This window comes from Centropristis striata, chromosome 16 (genome assembly GCF_030273125.1).
Source record: "Centropristis striata isolate RG_2023a ecotype Rhode Island chromosome 16, C.striata_1.0, whole genome shotgun sequence".
In the NCBI taxonomy this organism is placed as follows: domain Eukaryota; kingdom Metazoa; phylum Chordata; class Actinopteri; order Perciformes; family Serranidae; genus Centropristis; species Centropristis striata.
Genome location: NC_081532.1, coordinates 25423920 through 25446053, shown reverse-complemented (window position 1 = coordinate 25446053; position 22134 = coordinate 25423920). Strand labels below are relative to the sequence as shown.

Sequence of the window (22134 nt, the reverse complement as noted above, 5' to 3'; positions counted from 1 at the left end):
CCTTTCACCCGGGCCTCTGCTACGTCAAAATATTAACGTAAACTCCGTAACTAGCAGCCGCAACCTGGCATGGCTTTCTACTAAAGTACCGAGAATCCTGAGCCTCCGTAATGTGCTGAACTGTGTAGAGACCTCCACAGTTCTACTGTCACTGGCCTCATAGCAGGAAAATATTATATTATATTATATTATATTATATTATATTATATTATATTATATTATATTATATTATATTATATTATATTGTATTGTACTATATTACATTTTATTATATTATATTATATTGTATTGTATTGTATTATATTATATTATATTATATTATATTATATTGTATTGTATTGTATTGTATTGTACTGTATTATATTTTATTATATTATATTATATTATATTATATTATATTATGTTATATTATGTTATATTATATAATATTTTATTAAATTCTATTCTATTCTATTATATCCTATTATGTTATATTCAAAGCTCAATTTATTAGCTTGGAGCACCAGAATTTAGCTATTAAAATATATCAACAGGTAAAAAGAAAAGAGTAAAAAGTATATATATATAAACTATAGAGTGATTTAAACATAGAGAGGATCTGATCTTGTCCCTCATCCTTCTCTCTGCCAGTTACAGCACAACCACACCATGTATGTATGTATAAGGAGAACCACTTTGGTCTTCCTGACCAGCAAGTCTGCTGACTCCATTGAAACCTTAGACTAGTAAAACATCCTCAATAGCTGCTTGTATTTGAAACCAGCAACATTTTGTTTTCAGTGAGTTGTGACAAATACAACTACTGGAACCATGGCATGATTGAGAATATAATTTACTCCCAACAGACATACTATGCATGGTAATGCTGATAATAATATCTACTATCTCACATTAAATGCTGACATTCATTCCTGCACACGAAGCTATTAATGTGTGAAATGCAATGTTTCGACCATTGTGCTGAAGGGAATTTCCTGTTTTTAAAACAATTTACAATTCGGCTGAAAAGCACAATGTGATACAAGTTATTGTAGCATTAGCACAAGAACATATGATACTAGGAAAGTGTGAGGGATTTCTCCATTCTTATGGCAAACTAAATGTGGTAACAGCCAGCTGTTTCCCTCATAGATTATATCGCCTTGTAAATATACTTAACCTACAAAGTCTAACTGCAGTAACTACGCAAAGGGTAAAACTGAGAAAAATTGCTTTAAAGTTTTTTTAAAAGTTTTTCTAACTGGCCAGCCATATGAGTTATAGGTAGATAAGTGATATGACACTTATTTCTAAATGTATTGATGATGTTATTTTTATGCTAAAAAATCATGATGATTTATTTAACCTTTGACCCCAAAAATGTAGTTACTGCACTTTGGTTTTGCATTGCTGGAAAAGGTTCTAATAATAATGCACAAACACAGTGCAGTTACTACAATGTTGTTTTAAAAGTGTTTAACAATTCTAATCAAAGATTTCTGTATTTTAGACTTAATATTATCAAGTAATGTTATTTTTTAGTCTAAATTTAATTTTATTTCACTTTTTTTTACTTATCTAGATAATAATTTCCCTATCAAATAAACTTATATTTTCTATTATTCTTGTCTTCACTATCCAACACAATGAAGAAATGTAAGGCTACACTGGATCACAGTAGGAATTCTCTGAAATAAAGTAAAATTGAAATCTAAAACTTTGTCACAAGATAAAACAGACATCAAGGAGTTCATTTTTAGTTATAACTCAAATTTGACCAAAAATGTAGATACTGCAGTTAGACTTTGTAGGGCAGTATACATGGCCTGTAAAAGGTTAAAACAGTTAAAAGGATTTTTTAATTCTTTCATATAAAGATTTTTTTTTTACTTTTTAGCATTTAACTTGTTCTGACCATATTTCCTGAACAAATTAAAGTCACAATTTTGATATATGTTATGGAGATGCAAAAGGAAAAGTCAAATTTTTGTCTCTTTAAGCAGAAAATGTTTTTAGTTTTTCCTCTATTTTAAAATAAGAAATATCCTTAACATAAATACCATAAATGCCCAATGTAGCGTATATGTCACATCACAGATCTTTGACATTTAGGGGTAGTATTTTTTTTTTTTTTTTTTAAACATGAGAAATGTGTTCTATGTGGTCCACTTATAGAACACATCCTTTAAGGATAACTGGGTCTGGGTTCCTATCATAGGTTCCTATGGGTTAAATATGGTCAGCCATTGTGAAGTTATTGACTCTTACATGATGTCCTCTAGGTGGCAGCAGTGTTACACACTTCAGAGAGGCACACTCAACACTTTCACATCTCTTTAACACTTTTGGAACTAAGCCACATAATATTAACTAAAGACAGTGCATGTTTTTGGCCAACAGAGCAATGTCAGCATTCATTTTGGGTTTTGTTTTGTCCACCTTGATGAACGTAGGTCCAGTTGTCACTCTTCTCATCTCCATCAATACTTATTACGCAATATTTCTCTTTAGGTGCTGAGGGCGGAACTGTGCTGACCAGCTAGTCCAGGGGTGTCAAACTCTGGCCCGCGGGCCAAATTTGGCCCGCAGTGTAATTTTATTTTGCGAGGCAATACCAAATTATTATCTTATTATTGTACTATAAAAGCTGACCCACCGGTATTATACGGCACATTTACAGCTAATACTACAAATCCCACAATGCCCTGCTGTTGTTTTGGCGCGTCAATCAGGACAGGACCCAGAAACGCGCTCCTCTGTGACAGTCGTCATAGCAACCTCAAGCTAGAGCTGTCTCCAAGCTACCCCTTCCTAAAAATGGCGAAAAGAAAGGCAGAATTTATTAACCTGTTGAAAAAGTTTATTTCGATATTTAAATCAGAAGGATGCAAATAGAAAAGAGGCATACAATTTTTATTTATTTTTTATTTAATAAATTATTGACATTGATGTGTTTTTTATTTGAAATTTGATTTTGCATGTCTGCACTATTTAGTTATATATTGTATGTTTATAAGCGTTGCTGGTTCCATATTTAATGTTAAAGCATAACATGTTTGGTATATATTAAAAGGTTTATTTGTTCAATGTTGGCCCTCGATTTTATTCAAGTTTTAAATTTTGGCCCATTGTGTATTTGAGTTTGACAGCCTTGAGCTAGTCTCTCAATGTGTCTGTCTAGCGTTCGGGGCTGAGCAGGAAGACTACAGTGGCTTTATCAAAGCTTTCTCACTAAATAATGAGAGTGCTGAAAGTTAACCAAAGGAGTACCTCTTAAAACCAAAACAATCAGCTTACAATCGAGGGGAACTGCAGAGTTGGTGACAATTATTTATGGGTTTATCACTACAAGCCACCTCTTTCATTTACACAGGTTGACCCAAAAATATTGATTAATGCAGCTTCAAAAAAGATCAATTATCTAACACTTCTAAATCTAAAGTTGTTTTTTTTATCTTGGTAAGAAACAAATAATTTGCAGGTCACTCTCCTCTGGCCAGTTCATCACTGCTTGCAGCTTTAATTAGCTTGTTTTAAGAGTTAATTTCTTATTTTATTGTTATTTTCAACATGCTTATTTCTAGATTAAACAATCTTAATTTAAGAAATCTTGTCAAGTGTAATTATCTGTCCATGCAGCAAGATCATTTCCCTCAGATCTAACCTTTTTATCTTGTTTTTAGACACACCTTTTTTGCAGTGTAGATATATTTTCTGAGGTTACACCAAAAATCGCAATAAGGGGGCAGGGAATAACATTCTATACATCATATTTGTATAACTTTTAACTATTCACATTTATATATTGGATCTGCCAGTACCCAAAGGAATGAAAACAAAACACACAACAACAGACAAAGGGTTTAAAACATGTCTTTTATTGCACTTGACTGGTGTTGAAACAATGACAACTACTGGGGTTCCAATACAAAAGATATATGCTTTTACTAGGTCAGTCCTTTCAATGTTGTGGTGGTGGGGGTGTTAGTGGGACACACACACACACACACACACACACACACAGTCAAACAGTCTACTGTATCCTCATTAAGACCTTACACCTTCCCTTCCCTGTGTCCTTACGTCCTATACCACACTCAGTGGGACAACCACAGTATTTTTACTCTGGCCGGCCTATTTCTGAATCTAGAGGGCACTGCATCATGTTTTCTCAAAAGGTAGGGCACCCTCAGTAACATTTTATCACCGATTCCTGCACACTGCTAGCCTGGCTAACACCAGACTAATCTCAGATGAGATTTAGTCTGGGAACCAGCCGTTCATTTCTCCGTAGAGGAGGTGTGGTTTACGATCCTCCGGAGCCGTTTATTGGGCGTTTAGAATGTCTATCAAAGCGTCTGTAGGTAGCTCTTAGCCAATCGTATCAGTTATACCAGATGACGTAGTAGAGCAACAGAGATGGATGTTTGTTGTGTGTGTGTCTGTGAGAGAGTGTTGCTTGCTGCTTTGCTTCTCCAGTTCTCGCTTTCTGCAAGATTATTTATTTTCACGCTTTATTCCCCCTCATGTCATTCAGCCACACACATCCACTGATTTTATGGCCAATAAACAAGCTGCTGCGGGTCTCTCGGCGGCTCCGCTGTACCCCGGCTCGTAGCCAGATCACCGGCGTTGTGGTATCGCCGGTGATTAGCGGCGCTAATAGCCTCGCTACCGGTGATCTCGCTAAAAGGCGGGGGACAGCGGAGCCGCCGAGAGACCTTTCGCCTTTCAACTTTCGCTCTAAACTATTTAAAACGCCGTCTACGGGGGCGTCCCAGTGGCTCACACTGGTAGAGCGCTTGCCATGTAGGCTGAGGCCTTGCTGCGGCGGAGCCGGGTTCGAATCCGGCCTGAGCTCCCTTTGCCGCATGTCTTCCCCTCTGTCACCCCCTTTCACTCTGTCACTTTCAATAAAGCATAAAAATGCCCCCAAAAAATAAAAAAAATAAAACGCCGTCTACAGCTAAAGAGAGTTTCGCGTCTGCAGCAGCCATGTTGGATCCGTAAGAAAACTACAAGCTTCCAAGAGCCGAGTAGTATGCGTCATCGTCTTGCCGTCCCTCCCCGCTCTGTGATTGGATCCCTAAAACAGGGCTAAGAAACGGCCCTGGTTGCCAGACTGGATGGAGGTTCAAAATTAAATTCGAGCGCACAAGGCAGTATGGGTATACCCAGGCTAGCACACTGGGCCACCTAAATCTAATCTTAACTGTAAAGAGGTTCCACCCTAAACCTGAAGCTAAGCTTTGCCTTAACCAAGATTGTGTTCTTATCTAGATCCTAAACAGTGGCGGTTCTAGACCAGTTTTACTGTGGGGGCCAAGCAGGGGCCAGTGTTTAATCAGAGGGGCTCATTAAAAAACGGCAAAGATTATATTTAAGCATCCATAACTTTTATTTTAGCTCATTTAAGAATCTCATTTAAATATATTTGGAAGATACAAATACACTGATTGAAACAATGAGACTTACCAACAATAATTATTTTTGCACGACAATGACATTTCTCATTTTTGTGCACAATTACTTTTTTTTATTTTGAAAGTGCAGTATAGTGAGAATGGTCTTTTATATATATATATATATACACAAGCTTTTATTGCACAATTAAACTATTATACAATGTACACATTCTGGGTTCCTTTTGTCTACAATGAGATATTGTTTGAACAAAAAATAGGTCAGAATTGTTCCATTGTTCATCGTTATAAGTTGATCATTTAAATATAAATTTGACACAGGGGCCACAGCAGGGGCCAAGGGCTTCTTCACAGGGGCAGTGGCCCCTGGAGGCCCCTGTGTAGAACCGCCACTGATCCTAAATATACAATGTTAAAGTTAATTAAATTCTTACCTATTTGTGCTAATTTTATTCTTAACCCTTTATCGGGTGAATAACTATATTTGGTAACTTCAGTAGATATCAAACTGGGTCCCCATGTCTCTCTGTTTGGTCGTAGAACCACATGGATTTCTTCCAGCTAATCAGCAAAGATCAGACTACGTCACAGACAGTGACACTATGACAGTGACACCAATCAGTATGATAATAATATAATAATATTAACTTTATTGCCCTTGACCTCCAATGTAAAAATGACTTGTATGAGGAGAACTTGACTATGGGGGTAATATCTAGAGAAAAAAAGTTGCAAATTCACTAGATTAAAGTGGCAAATCTACAAAAAAAAGTCACAGATATAAGAAATTTAAAGTGGCAAATCTGTGCGAAAAAAGTCTCAGATTTACGGGAAAAAAGTGGGGGAAAAAACAACTTTTTTTCTCGCAGACACCAGAGATTTTCTGGTCACACATTTGTAACTTTCTTTTACCGTTAATTTGAGATTTTTTTTCTCATAAATTTGTAACTTTTTTCTCAAAATATAACCCCCCTCCCCCAGTTCCGTATGTTTTTTTTTTCCCACAGTCCACATTTTGGCTGTATGTAATAACCTCCAGTTGAAATTTGGAATTTGGAAGTATTTCAATGAGTGGTTAACTCTTAATCTGGTCATAAAGATATTCTTCTGGTTTGTTTACTGGGCTCACAAGATGATTATCTTCATGAAATATTTGTTTTCATCTGGACATTAGGCGAAAAATATTTTGTGATCTCTCGGGCTGCAACTAATGATTATTTTCATTATCAATTAATCTGTCGATTATTTAAACGATTAATTGATTAGTTGTTTGGTCAATAAAATGTATAAAAATATCAATGAGTGTTTCCAAACCACAAGATGACGTCCTCAAATCTCTTGTTTTGTCCACAAACCAAAGAGATATTCAGTTTATTGTCATAAAGGAACAAAGAAACCAGAAATATTCACATTGAAGAAGCTGAAATCAGAGAATTTGGACTTTTGTCTTTAAAAATCTGCTCAAACCAATATTCCATTATCAAAATAGTTGACAATTAATTTAATAATCGATTATTGTTTGATTAATCGAATAATTGTTGCAGCTCTAGTGATCTCCAGCTTTGTTTTGTCAGAAAATGATTATTGTCACATTTTTTTCCCACTTACTAGCATCCATCCATTATCCCTAACTGATTATCTGAACTTGGGTCGGGTCCCGGCTGACATAGGGCGAGAGGCAATTTAGAGTCACCAATTAACCCTAAGCTGCATGTCTTTGGTCTGTGGGGGAAGCTAGAGGACCCAGAGAGGAGTCAAACCGCTGACCCTCTTGCTGTGAGGCCAAAGTGCTAACCATTACACCACTATGTAGCTAAACATTAGCATGGACTTGAACACCTGGAATTCTGAGATTGTAATTCACCGCTTACAACCGACATTAGCTGGTAACAATTATAAATGCAGATAAAACTCAAAAATTAAACTGTTAAACTGAGATGTATCCCATTTCCATACCAAATAGTAATTGTAAAGTGTTGTGTAAACAATACATTAAAATAAATCAATATGCACTACTCTAGGACTAAGTTGAATAGAATCTTTCCTGCTGTCTCTCCCCAACATGGTCTCACAGGAAAAATGAAATAGCCAATAGCCAAATCAATATTTTGACTTAGTTTCTGCATAAAAATGTATTTTGATTATATTTCTAGCGAGAAATATATGTTTTATTTCCTAAATATTCACTCAGTGAATGTACATAATCACTTTGTAGCGAAGATCTCGCCAGAAAAATACGATCCGCCGCTTTTATTTTGAAATCTCCCTGTTCCTTTTTTTTTTGTAATGGGGTATTTGTTGGGTGCGAGATTCAAAAAAGTCACAGTAAATGTTTCCTTTATTTCCTTTGTCTGATCCATCTCAGCCCCAATAAGTTTATTAAGTCATAAAACCAGATAGATGAAATAGATTTCATATCAACCAAAAAGGTTTACGTATGAAAAAAGTTGACAAAGAAGAAAAGGAAGGACATTTTCACTATAATTTCAGTTAGTTTTGTAACCACAAAATACAGTTTCAGTTATGTATTGTTTTAAAAAAAACTCTCGTTTTTATTTTTATTTCAGTTAACGAAAATGTTTTTTTCAATTCTAGTTTTCGTTAACTATAATAACTTTGGTATGTGCTTATTTACGAAAGCAAAAACATTTTGAAATGTGATGTCATCCGAGTGAACTTTCCTGCAAAGTGCATTAAAGTAAAAAGAAAATACAAAAGTAAATTGACTTTTTGTATACAGTACACCAAGACAATCATTATATAGTTTATACTGTATGCAGTGAAGACATTGTATAGAATTGGGACACAGCTCTAGTTCTCACAAGGATAAAAGCACAAAAACACATCCACACATATTGACTGAGATGTGTTGGTGATGCACTGTGTTAATAGGGACGACCCAGTTTATAGTGATCTGGATTGAATGGTCCTTAGTCAGTGGGTGGAGGAGCTGTATTTATTAGTGATGTGCCAATGAAGCCTCATGGACAATTCTCCTTATATTTTGACTCCACTAGATGGCGCTCTTGATATAAAAAAAAAAAAGGCTCCAATAAAGGTTTTGGGTGTGTTTTCAGCCCTTTGTTGAACAGAGAGCTCCATCTAGTGGGCTCAGAAAATAAAGAAAATGGTTCATGAGGCTTCGTTGGCACATCACTACACTGTAAAAAAATTCTGTTGCTTTTACAGAACAAAAATGTCAGCTGTGGTCACCAGAATAATTCTGCAAAAAATACAGTACAACTGTAAACAACTTTACAGAACAACTTAAAATTTACTGGTATTCAGTGCACAACATGCAAAATCTGCATGTAAATTTTGCATTAAAAATTAGTATAAAAGCAACATCATCCTGTTAAATTAGCAGTAAAGGATGCTGTAATCTACAAATTTAAAGTGTTTTTTTTAATTACTACAGTTTTAGGATGTAAAATTTACAAGTTGTTCTGTAAAGATGTTGACATATGTACTGTATTTCTTACGGAAATATTCTGGTAACCACAGCTGCCATTTTTTTTTCTGTAAAAACAACAGGACTTTTTTTACAGTGTAGTATTTATACATATTTTATACAGTCTATGATTTATACCCAGAGTACAGACAGACTTCACCCACTGGTCAGCTGGTGTGGAAAAATGATCAAACGAAGGAGGTTCATCTCGTCATAACAGACAATATTCAAAAATGACATATAGAAAGATATTTAATCATAAAGCATTCTCTTTCCATTGACAAGCTCAAGCATAGCTCAATCACATAAAACATTTTCTTTATCATAAAATTTTTAAAAATCCATTATGAGCCATAAAATATTACAAATACATATTCTGCCTCAACTATTATACAATATAGAGCTGGGGTGATGCTTTAGTACAAGAGTTATAGACTTTCTATGTGCTAAAACAATATATCTATTACCAGGCTTGTGGTGAGTTATGCACTTTCTGTATTAGCACTTTCACCACTTTATCTTTGGCAGTTTGTATTATTTGTCAAAAGTGCAGCAGATTCCCCTTCATTAGTTATCTTTACAAAAGTACAGGTACATAAGCTCAAAAAGCCTGGCTTTATCAGATACTGTAGATTTTGCTGCTTCAGCTCCACTATCTCCAGTTTTTATCATCAGCTTAAAGTCATTTTAGCTTAAAAGTACTTTTTTTACTTACAACATCTTCTTAAATGGCTATTCAGGCAACTGTGCATCCATAAATCCATAGTATACATCTCTATCTACAAACTAAAGTGTTCTCTACAGTCATTATTGTCTTACAATGTCAGCTCAGTTGGCTTTGCACAGCAATAAACCATTAACTTCTATGTGTGTTAAAACAGAACATCACTGCCACAGTTAGGAGATTTTCAGAATAAAACTGTAATATTTTGAGAAACATGGCAATATTATGGGAAGGAAGCTGTTATTTTTGGGGGAAATGTATAATATTACACTGACAAAGCCCTCATTTTTATTTGTTTATTTAGATAATAAAGTCCTGATTGAGAATTTTGATGTTACAAGTTAAATATTTATTACAGTATTTTAGAATGATTTTCTTAAAATCTCTGAATAAATAAACCATTAACTTTGATGTGTGGTAAAAACAGAATATTACTGCCACAGTTTGGAGATTTCCAGAATAAAACTGTGACATATTGAGAAACATGGCAATATTATGAGAAGGATGTTGTTATTTCTTTTATTTTTTTAATTTAGAGAATAAAGAGATTTTTGATTTTACAAGGAAGTTAAAATGTATTTATTACAATATTTTGAAATTTCCTCAGAATTACAAGTTGATTTTCATAATTTTGTTTCCCTTCAAAATAAACTAAGGTTTCAAAATATTATGATTTTTTCTCATTCAACTACAATCTGATATTTGATGTATTTTTTCTGGGCATTTACAAATTAAATCTTAAAAAACAACTTTTTTTATTTCACCCAGGTCATACACCTTTATTTTTCCACACATGACATGTTTCATTTAGTAAAAATTACAATTTAATTTGGAGTTTTTCTCAAAATATTGCAATGGTTTTCTTAAAATCTCTGAATAAATAAACTATTAACTTCTGTTTGTTAAAAACAGAACATTACTGCCACAGTTAGATTGTGGCAGAGATTTCCAGAATAAAACTGACATTTTGAGAAACATGGCAATATTATGAGAAGGAAGTTGTTATTTTGGGGAAAAATATATAATATTACACTGATGAAGCCACATTTTTTTCATTATTTAGAGAAAAAAGAGAATTTTGATTTTACAATGAAGTTAAAACATATTTATTACAATATTTTAACATTTCCTCCCTCAGAATTACAAGTTGATTTTCAAAACAATGATTTTGTTTCCCTTCAAAATAAACTAAGGTTTCCAAATATTATGATTTTTTCTAATTCACCTACAACCTATTTTTTTCTGGGCATTTACAAATTAAATCTTAGAATACAACTTTTTTCTTTATTTCATCCTTTCCTATCCAACCTTTATTTTTCACACATTATGACATGTTTCATTAAGTAGAAATTACAATATCATTTTGAGTTTTTCTCAAAAAATTGCAATGATTATCTTAAAATCTCTGACTTCATTATTCCCGAGCAGTGGTCCTGATACATTGTCATACAGATAACTTCAAGCCACATCAAAAGCTAAAAAGCAAAAAACCTAAAAAAGCTCTAGTAGTTTGAAATACACATCTTTTAAATACCTTCACTTGATCTGGAGCACAGTCAGTGTAATGGAAAGAAAAGAGCAGTGGCAGTTGAGCTGTATGTGTGTAGCTGGATGCATTTAAAGTTGATATATTTGACAAAATTATCATTTTTCCTGGAACTATGTATGTGTGTGTATGTGTGTGTGTGTGTGTGTGTGTGTGTGTGTGTTCAGTGGTTGAGGTTCAGCAGCAGGCTGGGCAGTGTCTTCAGGTCCATCTGTGGAAGCAGCCAGAAACAGTAGAGCAGCAGCCACAGCAGCAGCAGCAGATACAGCTCCCAGCTTTCACTGCACCTACACACACACACACACACACACACAAATACAAACACAAACACACACACCACAAACACACACACACACACACACACACACACACACACACACACACACACTCATTAGTCATAGAGGTCGTTTACTAGGGCTGCACGATAAATCGTTAAAAAAAAATAAAAAAATAAACAAATGCTCCTATATCCTCCCAGATTTTTTCAAGCGCCCCCAAACGCAGCACTGCCGCTGCCTCCTCCCTCAACCAATGGTAAAGCGTCTTTACGCTAACAGGTGATTCAGTGGACTAAGCCCGCCTGCAGTTGATTGTTTGGAACAGTGTTGCCAACTTAGCGACTTTGCTGCTAGATTTAGCGACTTTTCAGACCCCCCAAGCGACTACTTCAAAAAAGCGACTCGCATTTTGGAGAGAGATTCTTGGGGTCCTGGAGACTGTTTTTAAAAAGAAAATGTTTCTAAACTTCAAAGTCATGTACTTATGTGATCTGGACGGAATTGAATATGCTAAGCGGGACAAATACCTTTTGAGAGTGTTGTTAGTGGGGGGTAAAAAGGCTCTGACTAGGAAATGGCTCAAGAAAGACAAACCAACAATAAATGATTGGATTGATGTAATTTACAATATACAGTATATGTTATGGAGAGAATTACATTTAAACCAAACTGATATTTTTGAAGAGAACTGGTCAAAATAGCTCAGCTATGTGTTAACTGTAAGACCTGATTTCATATAGATCGCAAAGATAAGACCAAACCCTCTATTAAGATTCTATTTTTAATTACTTCGCTATTTTCAAGCAGCATCCTTATATTTTTATGTATGATGTGCTTATGTCGACTCTGCTGTTTTACTTAATGCACAATCCTCCCCTTGTTATGTTATGTTTATGTTATGTTGTATGTTCTTGTGCCCACTGGCACTTATGTGTATGTTACCAAGAAAAAACGAATTAAAAGTAAATAAAAAAAATTTTTAAAAGCGACTCGCGACAAATCTAGAGACTTTTTCTGGTGTTGTCAGAGACTTTTGGAGACTCGTTCTTTCTCTTCTTAACGAGCTGCGGGGTCTGCCGGCTCGTTAAGAAGACCTACTTTTAGGACAGCCAATAACTATTTTCTTCACTGAGGAGTTGGCAACACTGGTTTGGAAAGAGTGAGTTAAAGCGGAGGAAAGTCTGCAGTGTGGAGGGATGAATGGATGGCGACGAAAACCTAAGCGGTAGTGACGAAGCCTCAACATGTTGACAGACTTTGTGTTTCTGAAGAATCTTTAAGCCAGTTCTGAAGTGTTATGTTCAGGGCCATACACTCTACGTTCTAAGGAAATCAGACTTTTTGATGTGCATATGGTGATAAGGGGAAGTTGTTATCAGCCGCATGTCTCAATTTTTATTTTTTCATTTTTGTTAAAATAATTTATATTTACTTATAAAAGAGGCCGGCTTTTATTTACTAAAAATTGTTTTTACACCCGGTTACTAAATGAGGCCGGTCATTAATAGGGTCCTGGCTTTAAATTGAGGAAATACGGTATGTATACGTAATATATGAATAGTCGGCCACAGTTTTTAAAAGCTTGGCAACCAGTCGAAATGTGTGTTGTGAGAGCTTTAGTGAAAGATTTAGTATAAAAAACTCGGAACAAACAAGGAGATCTTACCAAAAATCGGAGTCACCATTGTCTTCTTCTCTGGCCACTGCAGTCGTGGCTGTCTGATTGATCTGGGAGTGGTAAAAAATACAAGGCAAACACTTAGTATACAATATCCGGGAGAAGATTTATCTATAGCACTATTTCCTTAGAGAAGGAAATGGAGTGTCAAACCAACCTTGGCCTCAGAGAAGCGAGCCCCCTTTCTGTGACGGAGCACTGGAAGGATCTGGCTTTCTTCTTGTCTGTTGGAACTTTTACTGGCACTCCTGAAAAGATAAAATCCATCACTGGAGGCGTCAACAAGACAGAGCAGTCCCAGGAAATACAGCGGAAAAAGCTAAGCTCAATAATTGAAGATCTTTGGACTTTTTCCAAAGGAGTATCTATCTATAAAAGCAAGAGGTGTCTGTGTGTGTGTGTGTGTGTGTGTGTGTGTGTGTCTAGATCAGCGATGGGCAACTTAAATGCTGCAGGGGGCCACAATTTTTCATCGACACCGCCACAGGGCCACATATAGGAGCGTGCACTTAACCAGATATGATGAAACTGCAATTTTAAATATTTACAGTGCAGTGACTTAACATATTTCATGCTCAAATGCATGTATAACAGTATAAATAGGAATACAAAAGGTTTGAAGCAAATAAAAAATAACCACTTACTGTGATTTATTTTTTTAAGTGCAAGAACGGCAGACCAACATTAATCGCAAGAAGTAATTTTGTGCATTTTTACACTGAACTTTTAAGATTTCATGCTCAAATGCATGTAGTTGTACTGAGGGCCACTTCAAGTGAGGGTGCGGGCCTTATGCGGCCCCCGGGCCTCCAGTTGCCCATCCCTGGTCGAGGGCATATCTCTCTGACCGTTAGTCAGACTGACCTCAGATTTCATATGTGTCTTGCTCATGGCACGAAGGTGTGCATCCTCGATTTTGAAGATTTTTTAATTCTTTTCATTTTTCAAAAACATAAATATTTATTTAGGACGTGTTGCGGCATTGCACTGTTTCTGATCGGACGCCTTTTAGGGGAGCTCCGCCCCATTGTGTGATAGGCCTACACCTGGTCAGTAACACAATTTACCCTGGATTTACACCCTGACTCATCTCATCTGGAAGTCTATTTAGCCTACCTGTCTTTAGAAGTTTTAAAGTGCGCTACAAGGTTTGATTTTCCAATAATATTCTAATAGTTTCCAGTGAATATCAATGTTCAATGTGTATGTGCTGGATGGTGTGGTACTTTATGAAAAGTAAGTGTTTTATGGAGTTGCAGACGTTGTTTTAGCGCGATTAGCATGCTAAGCGTAGATTTAGCTTTATTCACTTCTTATGTTGCATTACTATGTAATTCAGGGATGACATTTGTGTCGTTTAGCATAATGCCCATAATCATTTGATATGAGATACTTACATGCAATATAGTATATCAGCTAATTGGGTTCATGTTAATGTACTTTTAGTGCAGCATTCTGCGTAATGTGCTATCTCACCATTAGCATGCTAAGCGGAGATTTAAGCCCTTTCTTCCGCATCAGTTTGATCCATTGAAAACAGTAAAAACAAAACTTTATTAACTGACAGCTAAGCATAATATGGACAGAAAGATAGCGTTTCTGTGTTATTTAAGGTTGCGCTAGCAAGAGGCATTAGCATTACCTACAAAATACAATCTTGCACTATATGAATACATACGGGCACTGCACTAGTGAAACTAAAACTGAAAAGCTACATTCAGATTTTTGGCTACAGAACTCAACAACAAGCTGAAATTCACTATTACATATTGTGACTTTACGAAGTTCATGTCGTCATGTAGCAAGCTGTTGTCTGCCAACACATCCAGTGAATACAGAGCAATGCTACCACTCATTTGGAGTTGTTTGTGTTCACCTGGTGGCTTAATATTCACTGTCTATTACATGTGGTTTCTCCTGAGGGAAATGTCTCTTCAGTTGATAAATGCTCTGGGGCCTATTGCATTAAACATGTGTACCAAAATGAAAATCAGGGTTCCTTCAGTTAGTCTGACTCATTTTCAGTTTGTTTGGTGTCATAAAGCAAATTCAATGTGGATCGAGCTCTGTTACTATAGCAACCTTTACTATGGCAACCTTTGCTGGTAAACTAGTTGATTTTGCTTTGTTGAATCAAATCAACTGAAAATGAGTCAGACAGGTTTTTACCATTTTGTCCCATGTCCCCAATTCTTAAATTTAATCATTTAACAAGATGTGAAAATACGTCTCAGCTTTTAAATCATGGTTGTAATTAGACTTTAACTTAACCTGCTATATAATGTCACACAAAATGTTTGACAAAAACATAAAAAATAAAATAGAATACTGTCTGCAGCATCACAATACATTAGTGACAGAAAACATGAAACAGTTATTAATTAGAAGATATTCTGACCACAAACATTATAAAAATCCCACTGCTGAACATGAACAGAATCTCTTGTATTAATGAATTGACCCACAGTGATGTCTGTAACCCTCATCCCACAGTCTCTCAACCCTCATAAGGCTTGTCTTCATTCCCATCACCAGCCTACAGAGAAAACTTTGTTCAGTACATTTAAGGAAATATCTGAGCAAAGTGAGAGAGATCAGGTCAGAGCAGCCCCATCCATTGCCATAACACTGGTTTCCCCCAGGGTCCACTGTGTTTCTCAGGGTACCAGGGAGCTGACTAAGAATAGAACGCCTACCTCACAGACTCTGTGTTTTCCCTGGCAAAGTCTGAGCTGTGCTGCTCAGCCCCACTGAGATCACTGCCATCTGCTGAAACATCACCACCCCAGAGTCCTTCTATCTTCTCCCCGGGCAACAAACTGCGTGCCTGGGAATCAGATGCTCTGTCGGTGTCCAGGTTGGTCTTCGTGATCACCTAATAAGAGTGAAACACAATCAGAGACAAATCTTTCAGCAGCTTAGTAGCGTAGATCAGCCATTCTCAACCTTGGGGTCCCGACCCCAATTGGGGTTGTTGTGTCTTTTCTTGTAATTTTGTGTCTTTTTTTGGTCATTTTGTGGTCAATTTGTGTCTTTTTTGGTCATTTTTTGATCATTTTGTGTCTTTTTTTTTAATCATTTTGTGGTCAATTTGATTATTTTTTGGGTAATTTTGTGTCTTTTCTGACAAATCCCAAAGTACCAAGTTATTACTTTACAAGGAGTCTCTGGCTTGAAGCTGACTGTTACACACTCAGGAGGTCAGAATGGACCTTTAAACTGATAGCAAAGGACTTAGATTAAAAGTAACAATAAAATATAAATATATATATACATGCACAGACAGAGAGGTGTTTAAGTTGTTGTCTGCTTCATTATTTGTCCAAAATTCGTCGTGTCAACTGAGTATGTATGATCTGAACTGTGAGATTGTGTTCAGTGAGTGGGGGTCGCAGACAACATTTACGTTAAATTGGGGGTCGCGACTCAAAAAGGTTGAGAACTAGTGGCGTAGATGAGGGAAAGACATTTCAACAACTAGTTGCCGAACTGCTAATGTCCAAAACAATGTGTCTGTAAAACATGTATCAGAATGTTGATGGAATTTAATGTAGATATTCATGGTCCCCAGAGGATGAATCCTAGCCTGCTGCCTTGCACTGCTGCATTCCACTGTAATTCCTGGCCGTTTCTTAGCCCTGCTTTTGGTATCCAATCACAGAACGGGGAGGGACGGCGAGACAATGACGCGTACTATTGGACAGACAGAAGCTTGTAGTTTGTTTACGGATCCAACATGGCTGCAGCAGACGGGAAGCTGTCTTTGGATCTAGCTGTAGACAGTGTTCTAGATAGTTTAGAGCGAAAGTTTATTTTAAAAGAAGAACAACATTTTGCTTTACACTCCTTTATCACCACCAAAAAGGATGTTTTAGCCTCACTTCCAACAGGATTTGGCAAAAGCCTAATCTACCAACTAGCCCTGTTAGTGGCTAAGCTAATGGGGTTTAGCGATTGGCTCAGAGCTATGTACAGAAGCTTATGATGGACATTCGTAGCGCCCAATAAACGGCTCTCGACGATCGTAAACCACGCCTCCTCTACGGAAAAATGAATTGGTGGTCTCCAGACTATATCTCATTTGTGATATAGTCTGGTTTTAGCCAGGCTAGATGAATCCTAATGGTTGGGTTGAAATTCTCTAGGCATTTTCAGGCTTAAATGTTGAAGTGTTAGGTGACAGTGATAGATAGGTGAATGCAGCCTGCCTCCAGCATTTTGAACTTATTTCTCAACCTTTCTTTTTTAATCCTTTTGTCAGTTTTCATGTAGACAGCTGTTTACAACACCATGGATATGTTCTGAGACAGTCTGTTCGAAGCACATGCTGTTAAACTCGCTTTATCACCCTGTAAACTCTTGAGCCTCAGTTTATGTATAAAGAAGGGTCGTTTTCAGTAAAAAAATAAATAAAATAAAAACACACAAAAAACTCCAACTTGAATCAAGTAAAATATACACACAAAAAATTTAAATCAATTGGCTAAAATTGGAATATAGATATGTTGTCCTGTTTCTGTGAATTATTATCACATCTTGCCAGTGCTTATAACTGGTAATTAAAGTTTCAAGGCAGTTTATCTCCATTTTAACAATAAATAATAATAATAATAGTTAGCATGAGTACATCTCAGTGAAGACAATGGTATGGCTGTAGAAGAGAAATGTCAGCAGGTCGTCTGGTCATCATGTGAGATATTGTGAAAGTGTCAAATGTCACATTGCTTCATGTTCATGTTGGGGCAGTTGGACCATTAGACACAGACATACTGTACAAAGACAGGCAGACTGAAGGCAGTGTTTTCTAAGACACCACTTTCTTTACACTGAAAGAAATACTAAGACTTGTGTTGATTTAACTTCATACCAATCACTTGTTTCAGCTTTAAATGTAGAGGTTTACTGCACTTTTTATGTTGCGGTAATGTGAAATGCATCCATTTTGTTTAAAAATAAGCTACTTAAATATGTCAATACTGACTCAATTTGTAAAAGGCATTTTACAGTATTTCTTTATACTAGGGCTGTTAATCGATTAAAATATTTAATCACGATTAATTGAATGATTGTCCATAGTTAACTTGTGATTAATTGCTAATTAATCCCACACTTTTTATCTCTTCTAAATGTACTTTGACAGGATAATTTTCAAGTTTCTATTACTCTTATTCACACGGGAGTGGACAAACATGCTGTTTTATGCAAATGTACATTGATTAATATGGAAAAAATCCAAAAGAATGACAAATAATGTCCAGAATAACCTCAAAGGTACTGCATGCTCAAAAAATATGCTCTGCTTGCCATCCACAATGTTACTACTGCATTGCTTACTGATTTCCCAGATTATAGAGTTTTAATGAGTTTTTAGAGTGAGTTTGCTGGTTTTAATCAGTTTTTATTTTTTGGAAAATGCTTAGTTTTAATTAAGTTTTTATTAGTTTTAGTTTTTTGTAATGGAGTATTTGTTGGGTGCGAGATTCAAGAAGGTCACAATAAATGTTTCCTTTATTTCCTTTGTCTGATCCATCTCAGCCCCAATAAGGTTATTAACTTGTAAAACCAGATAGATGAAATAGATTTCATATCAACCAAAAAGGTTTACGTATAAAAAAAAGTTGACAAAGACGAAAACTAAGGAAATTTTCACTATAATTTTAGTTAGTTTTGTAACCACACAATACAATTTCGGTTAGTTATTGTTTTTTTTTTAAACTCTCGTTCTTATTTTTATTTCAGTAAATGAAAATGGTTTTTCAATAATTTTTCATTATTTTGTTAGTTTTTGTTAACTTTAATAACCTTGGTGCTGGACAAGCTGACTGACCAACCAGTACCGTTATCTATAGAGACATGCTGCAACAAAAAATACACAAAAATACTCACCTACAAATGGTCAAAAACTACAATGAAACATAACAGAAATACTGAAATGGTCTGACTGTATGGAGGCACTGATGAATAGATTCACATTTACCTTGTCATTCTCTTGCATTGAATCCACCCCATTCCTAAAGTCTTCATCCAGCAGGCTGAGTGGTTGGTCTGGTTGAGTCTCTGAAGCTGGTGCTGGCTGGAGTGCAGATACACTCAAAACTGAAGGCCAACTCTGCATTTCAGTATCAGGTGGCTCTGTAAACACAGGCTCCTCTTTATCAGGGTAGAAGAGATCCATGGGTTCAATAGGGTCACCAACTACATCCTCTATGGGAGAATTCTGATCAAAGTCTAAGTAAAACAAGCCCATATCTGCGGACACTCCTGGTTCATAATTGGAAGTCCCTGTTATACCATTGGGTTTCGAGTTGACTGGATCAAGTGTGTTCTTCTCCGTGATGTCTGTTTTATTGTCAGAGAAGATGTCATCCAGTTTGTTCTGGTGTTCATCAGGTTGATCAGTTGAATCTATTTGCTGCACAGTATTCACAGGTTTAGATTCAGCATCCGTAGAAGAAGTCTGAGAATTCAAGTCCTTCTCAGTGTTACCTGTCTGGGAGTCGTGGTGAGGGGACTCACATTTCTGTCTGACTTCACTAATGGCCCTGTTATCTCCTGTGTCTGCTCCACATACTTCTACATTTGATGATCTGCTTTCATGTTCATCCAAATGGCCACTTTCTCTGTCCGTCATTAGTCCCGAAGCTGTTGGTTTAACATTTTCTGAAACCAGGCAGGAAGGAATCTCAACAGAGGTATCGTCAACATTGCCACTGGACTCACTGCTCAATTCATGTAAATTTTGAGGGCTGTTGATATTTGTATCAGTTTCCTTTGCCTGATGTACCTCATCATCTCCAGCATGATGTACCACATCATGCTGGGGATGATTGTTGTCTTGTCTTCCTGGGTCACATGTCCCCTCTTTGTCCTGCTCTTTTGGCTCAGTGGAAATAGAGATCAGAGGAATGTTTATGCCCATGCTTGGGTCCAGACTTGTTTTTGAATCTCTTTCTTGGTTGGTTGGCTGTGTGTTTGCTGAAGTCTCTGAGCTAAAGCTTTCATTAGCATTCAGGTTGTCCCCTAGAACTTCTGCACTTGCTTCATCTTGACTTTCTACTACCCCTTGACCCCTTTCCTTTAAAACTCCTGACTCCACTCTTGACTTCCCTCTTGTCTCCTCTGACAAAGAATCTTTTTTCTGACATTCAGTTTCCACTTCAGAGATATTTCCCTCATTGTGATTTTCAGTTCGACCATTAACGTGTCCGTCATGGTCACGTGCAAGTTTTTCAACACAAGAGTTGGTTGGTTCTTCTGCATCAGATAGTCCAACAGAAGCTTCTTGCTCTGTGCTCTGACTTCTATCCAGACTCTGTTTAGAGTCCACTTCTTTTGTAACCACAGCTTTGCTATGATCAGGTATGTGTTCTTGAACCATGTCCTGGTTGCACTTCTCAAGGTTTGCCTCTTTCTCTTCAACAACTTCCACTTGCTTTTTCTCAGAATGCTCCTGAATTCTCTCCTGGGTGCTCTCCAGTGAGCTCAGTGAATAAATACCTTCATCAATATACGACTCTGTAATCGACTGCTCATCATGGGCTCTATCCTCTTTGGATAGGACAAATCCTTCATCAAGAGAAGTGACCTCCACAGGGGTAGCACGATACACATCCCAGGCTGTTCCACTGTCACACAAAGAACTGTCACTTCGGCTCTCACAGAACTTCTCAGACGTCACTCCAAACTCACTCTCTACCCAGGAGTCTGGTGAGCTAATTGCAGAGTCGCCAATTATTGACTCAGTGTTAACAGACTCGGGTACTGATGAGCCGGTGGGTGAGTGAGTGTAAGACAGTTGTGGGGAGTTGGAGGTCAAGTCAGGTAAGACCTCACTAGCAGATTCCTTGACCTCTTCAACCACACTGCTGGAGATGTCTTCCATGTGGGGGGAATCTGCTAAGAAGTCTTCACTGGACCATGAGCGGGCTGCAGTCGGCCTGAAGCGAGGTGTTAGGGCACTCCTGTCCTCAGACACAGAGGAAATTAAGATTTTTGGTGGGGGTTGGGCACAGGCCCTCTGGAACATGTAGGACCTCTCCTTCACTCTACTTCTGTAAGCATTATTCCTTATGTGGTTGGAGTCACTCTCACGGAAGTTGAGTCGGCCCATAGAGACACTTCGTTCAATCAGCTGGCAGTGCTCCTCCGGCTGAAACAGAGAAGTTGGTAGAAATATAACCTTTCTCACATTCACAGATTCGTCAAAATCTCATGTCAGACACATATGATCCATGCTGGGTAAGAGGGGAGTCTTACCTCCTCTATGCCAGGGAAGTGCTCCAGGAACTGTGACACATACGTCATGATGGATTGCTCATCTGGTGCATTGATAGTCACATCTAGGAGGAGGGCAGATAAAGAACAATTACCACAGTGGCATTAAAATTGTAGACAAAAAAAATCTACGGAGCAGCTGGTGGAAAGGTGAAGGGGCCTCTTGCATACTAGATGCCAAATATTGTATTAGCACAACTGCTCTATCTGTAATAGTCATAACTTTATTAAGAATGATGAAGATAGCATTACGCTAATTTTAACTGCTTGTTCAAGTTCATTTAAAAAAGAGAAAAAAAATCATAGTATAGCTACATAATAGTAGTGAAATATAGTTACTGGGGTCTTGAATATTTTTGCTTAGACCGACAAAAACAAAACTACAGTGTCTTTTAGCCGTTTGAATTCAAAATACCTGAGCCGCAAGTTGCATCTCACTCAAGGAATCAACTATGATATATGTGTTTATAGCTGAGCATTAGCTAATAGCCGTGTTTCCATTGGGGGGAAAAGTGGCCACCGGGAAAGTCTCAGGCCACGCCCTCTCAAAAGTCCACTCACTCTGCGTGTCTCCATTACAAGTTAGCCCCCAGAGGGATTTAGAGACTCCAGAGGTGACGTATGGTTTTCGACCGTCCCCTAGTCAGATTAAACACGGGAGAATCAACTGTGGACACCGTCAACTGTGCACAACGTCAGCAGCTGATCATAAACAAAGCAGCATGGCTAATTATGCACAGCGCTGATCATAAACATAGCAATTGTGAATTAACAGGCATCG

General features: G+C 37.0%; 1 protein-coding gene across 1 annotated transcript in view; it reads right to left on the bottom strand.

Annotated features, from left to right (window-relative positions):
• Nucleotides 1-7694: 7694 nt before the first annotated feature.
• clmna (calmin a) overlaps nt 7695-22134 on the bottom strand; it is a 67807-nt gene continuing 53367 nt past the window's right edge. The window contains exons 8-13 of the mRNA XM_059352719.1: nt 21336-21418; nt 19057-21228; nt 15776-15954; nt 13237-13327; nt 13068-13129; nt 7695-11410 (exon numbers count right to left, since the gene is read on the bottom strand). Coding sequence (XP_059208702.1) covers nt 11287-11410; nt 13068-13129; nt 13237-13327; nt 15776-15954; nt 19057-21228; nt 21336-21418 — 2711 coding nt within the window. The 3' untranslated portion in view covers nt 7695-11286. The remainder of the gene's footprint in view (nt 11411-13067; nt 13130-13236; nt 13328-15775; nt 15955-19056; nt 21229-21335; nt 21419-22134) is intronic.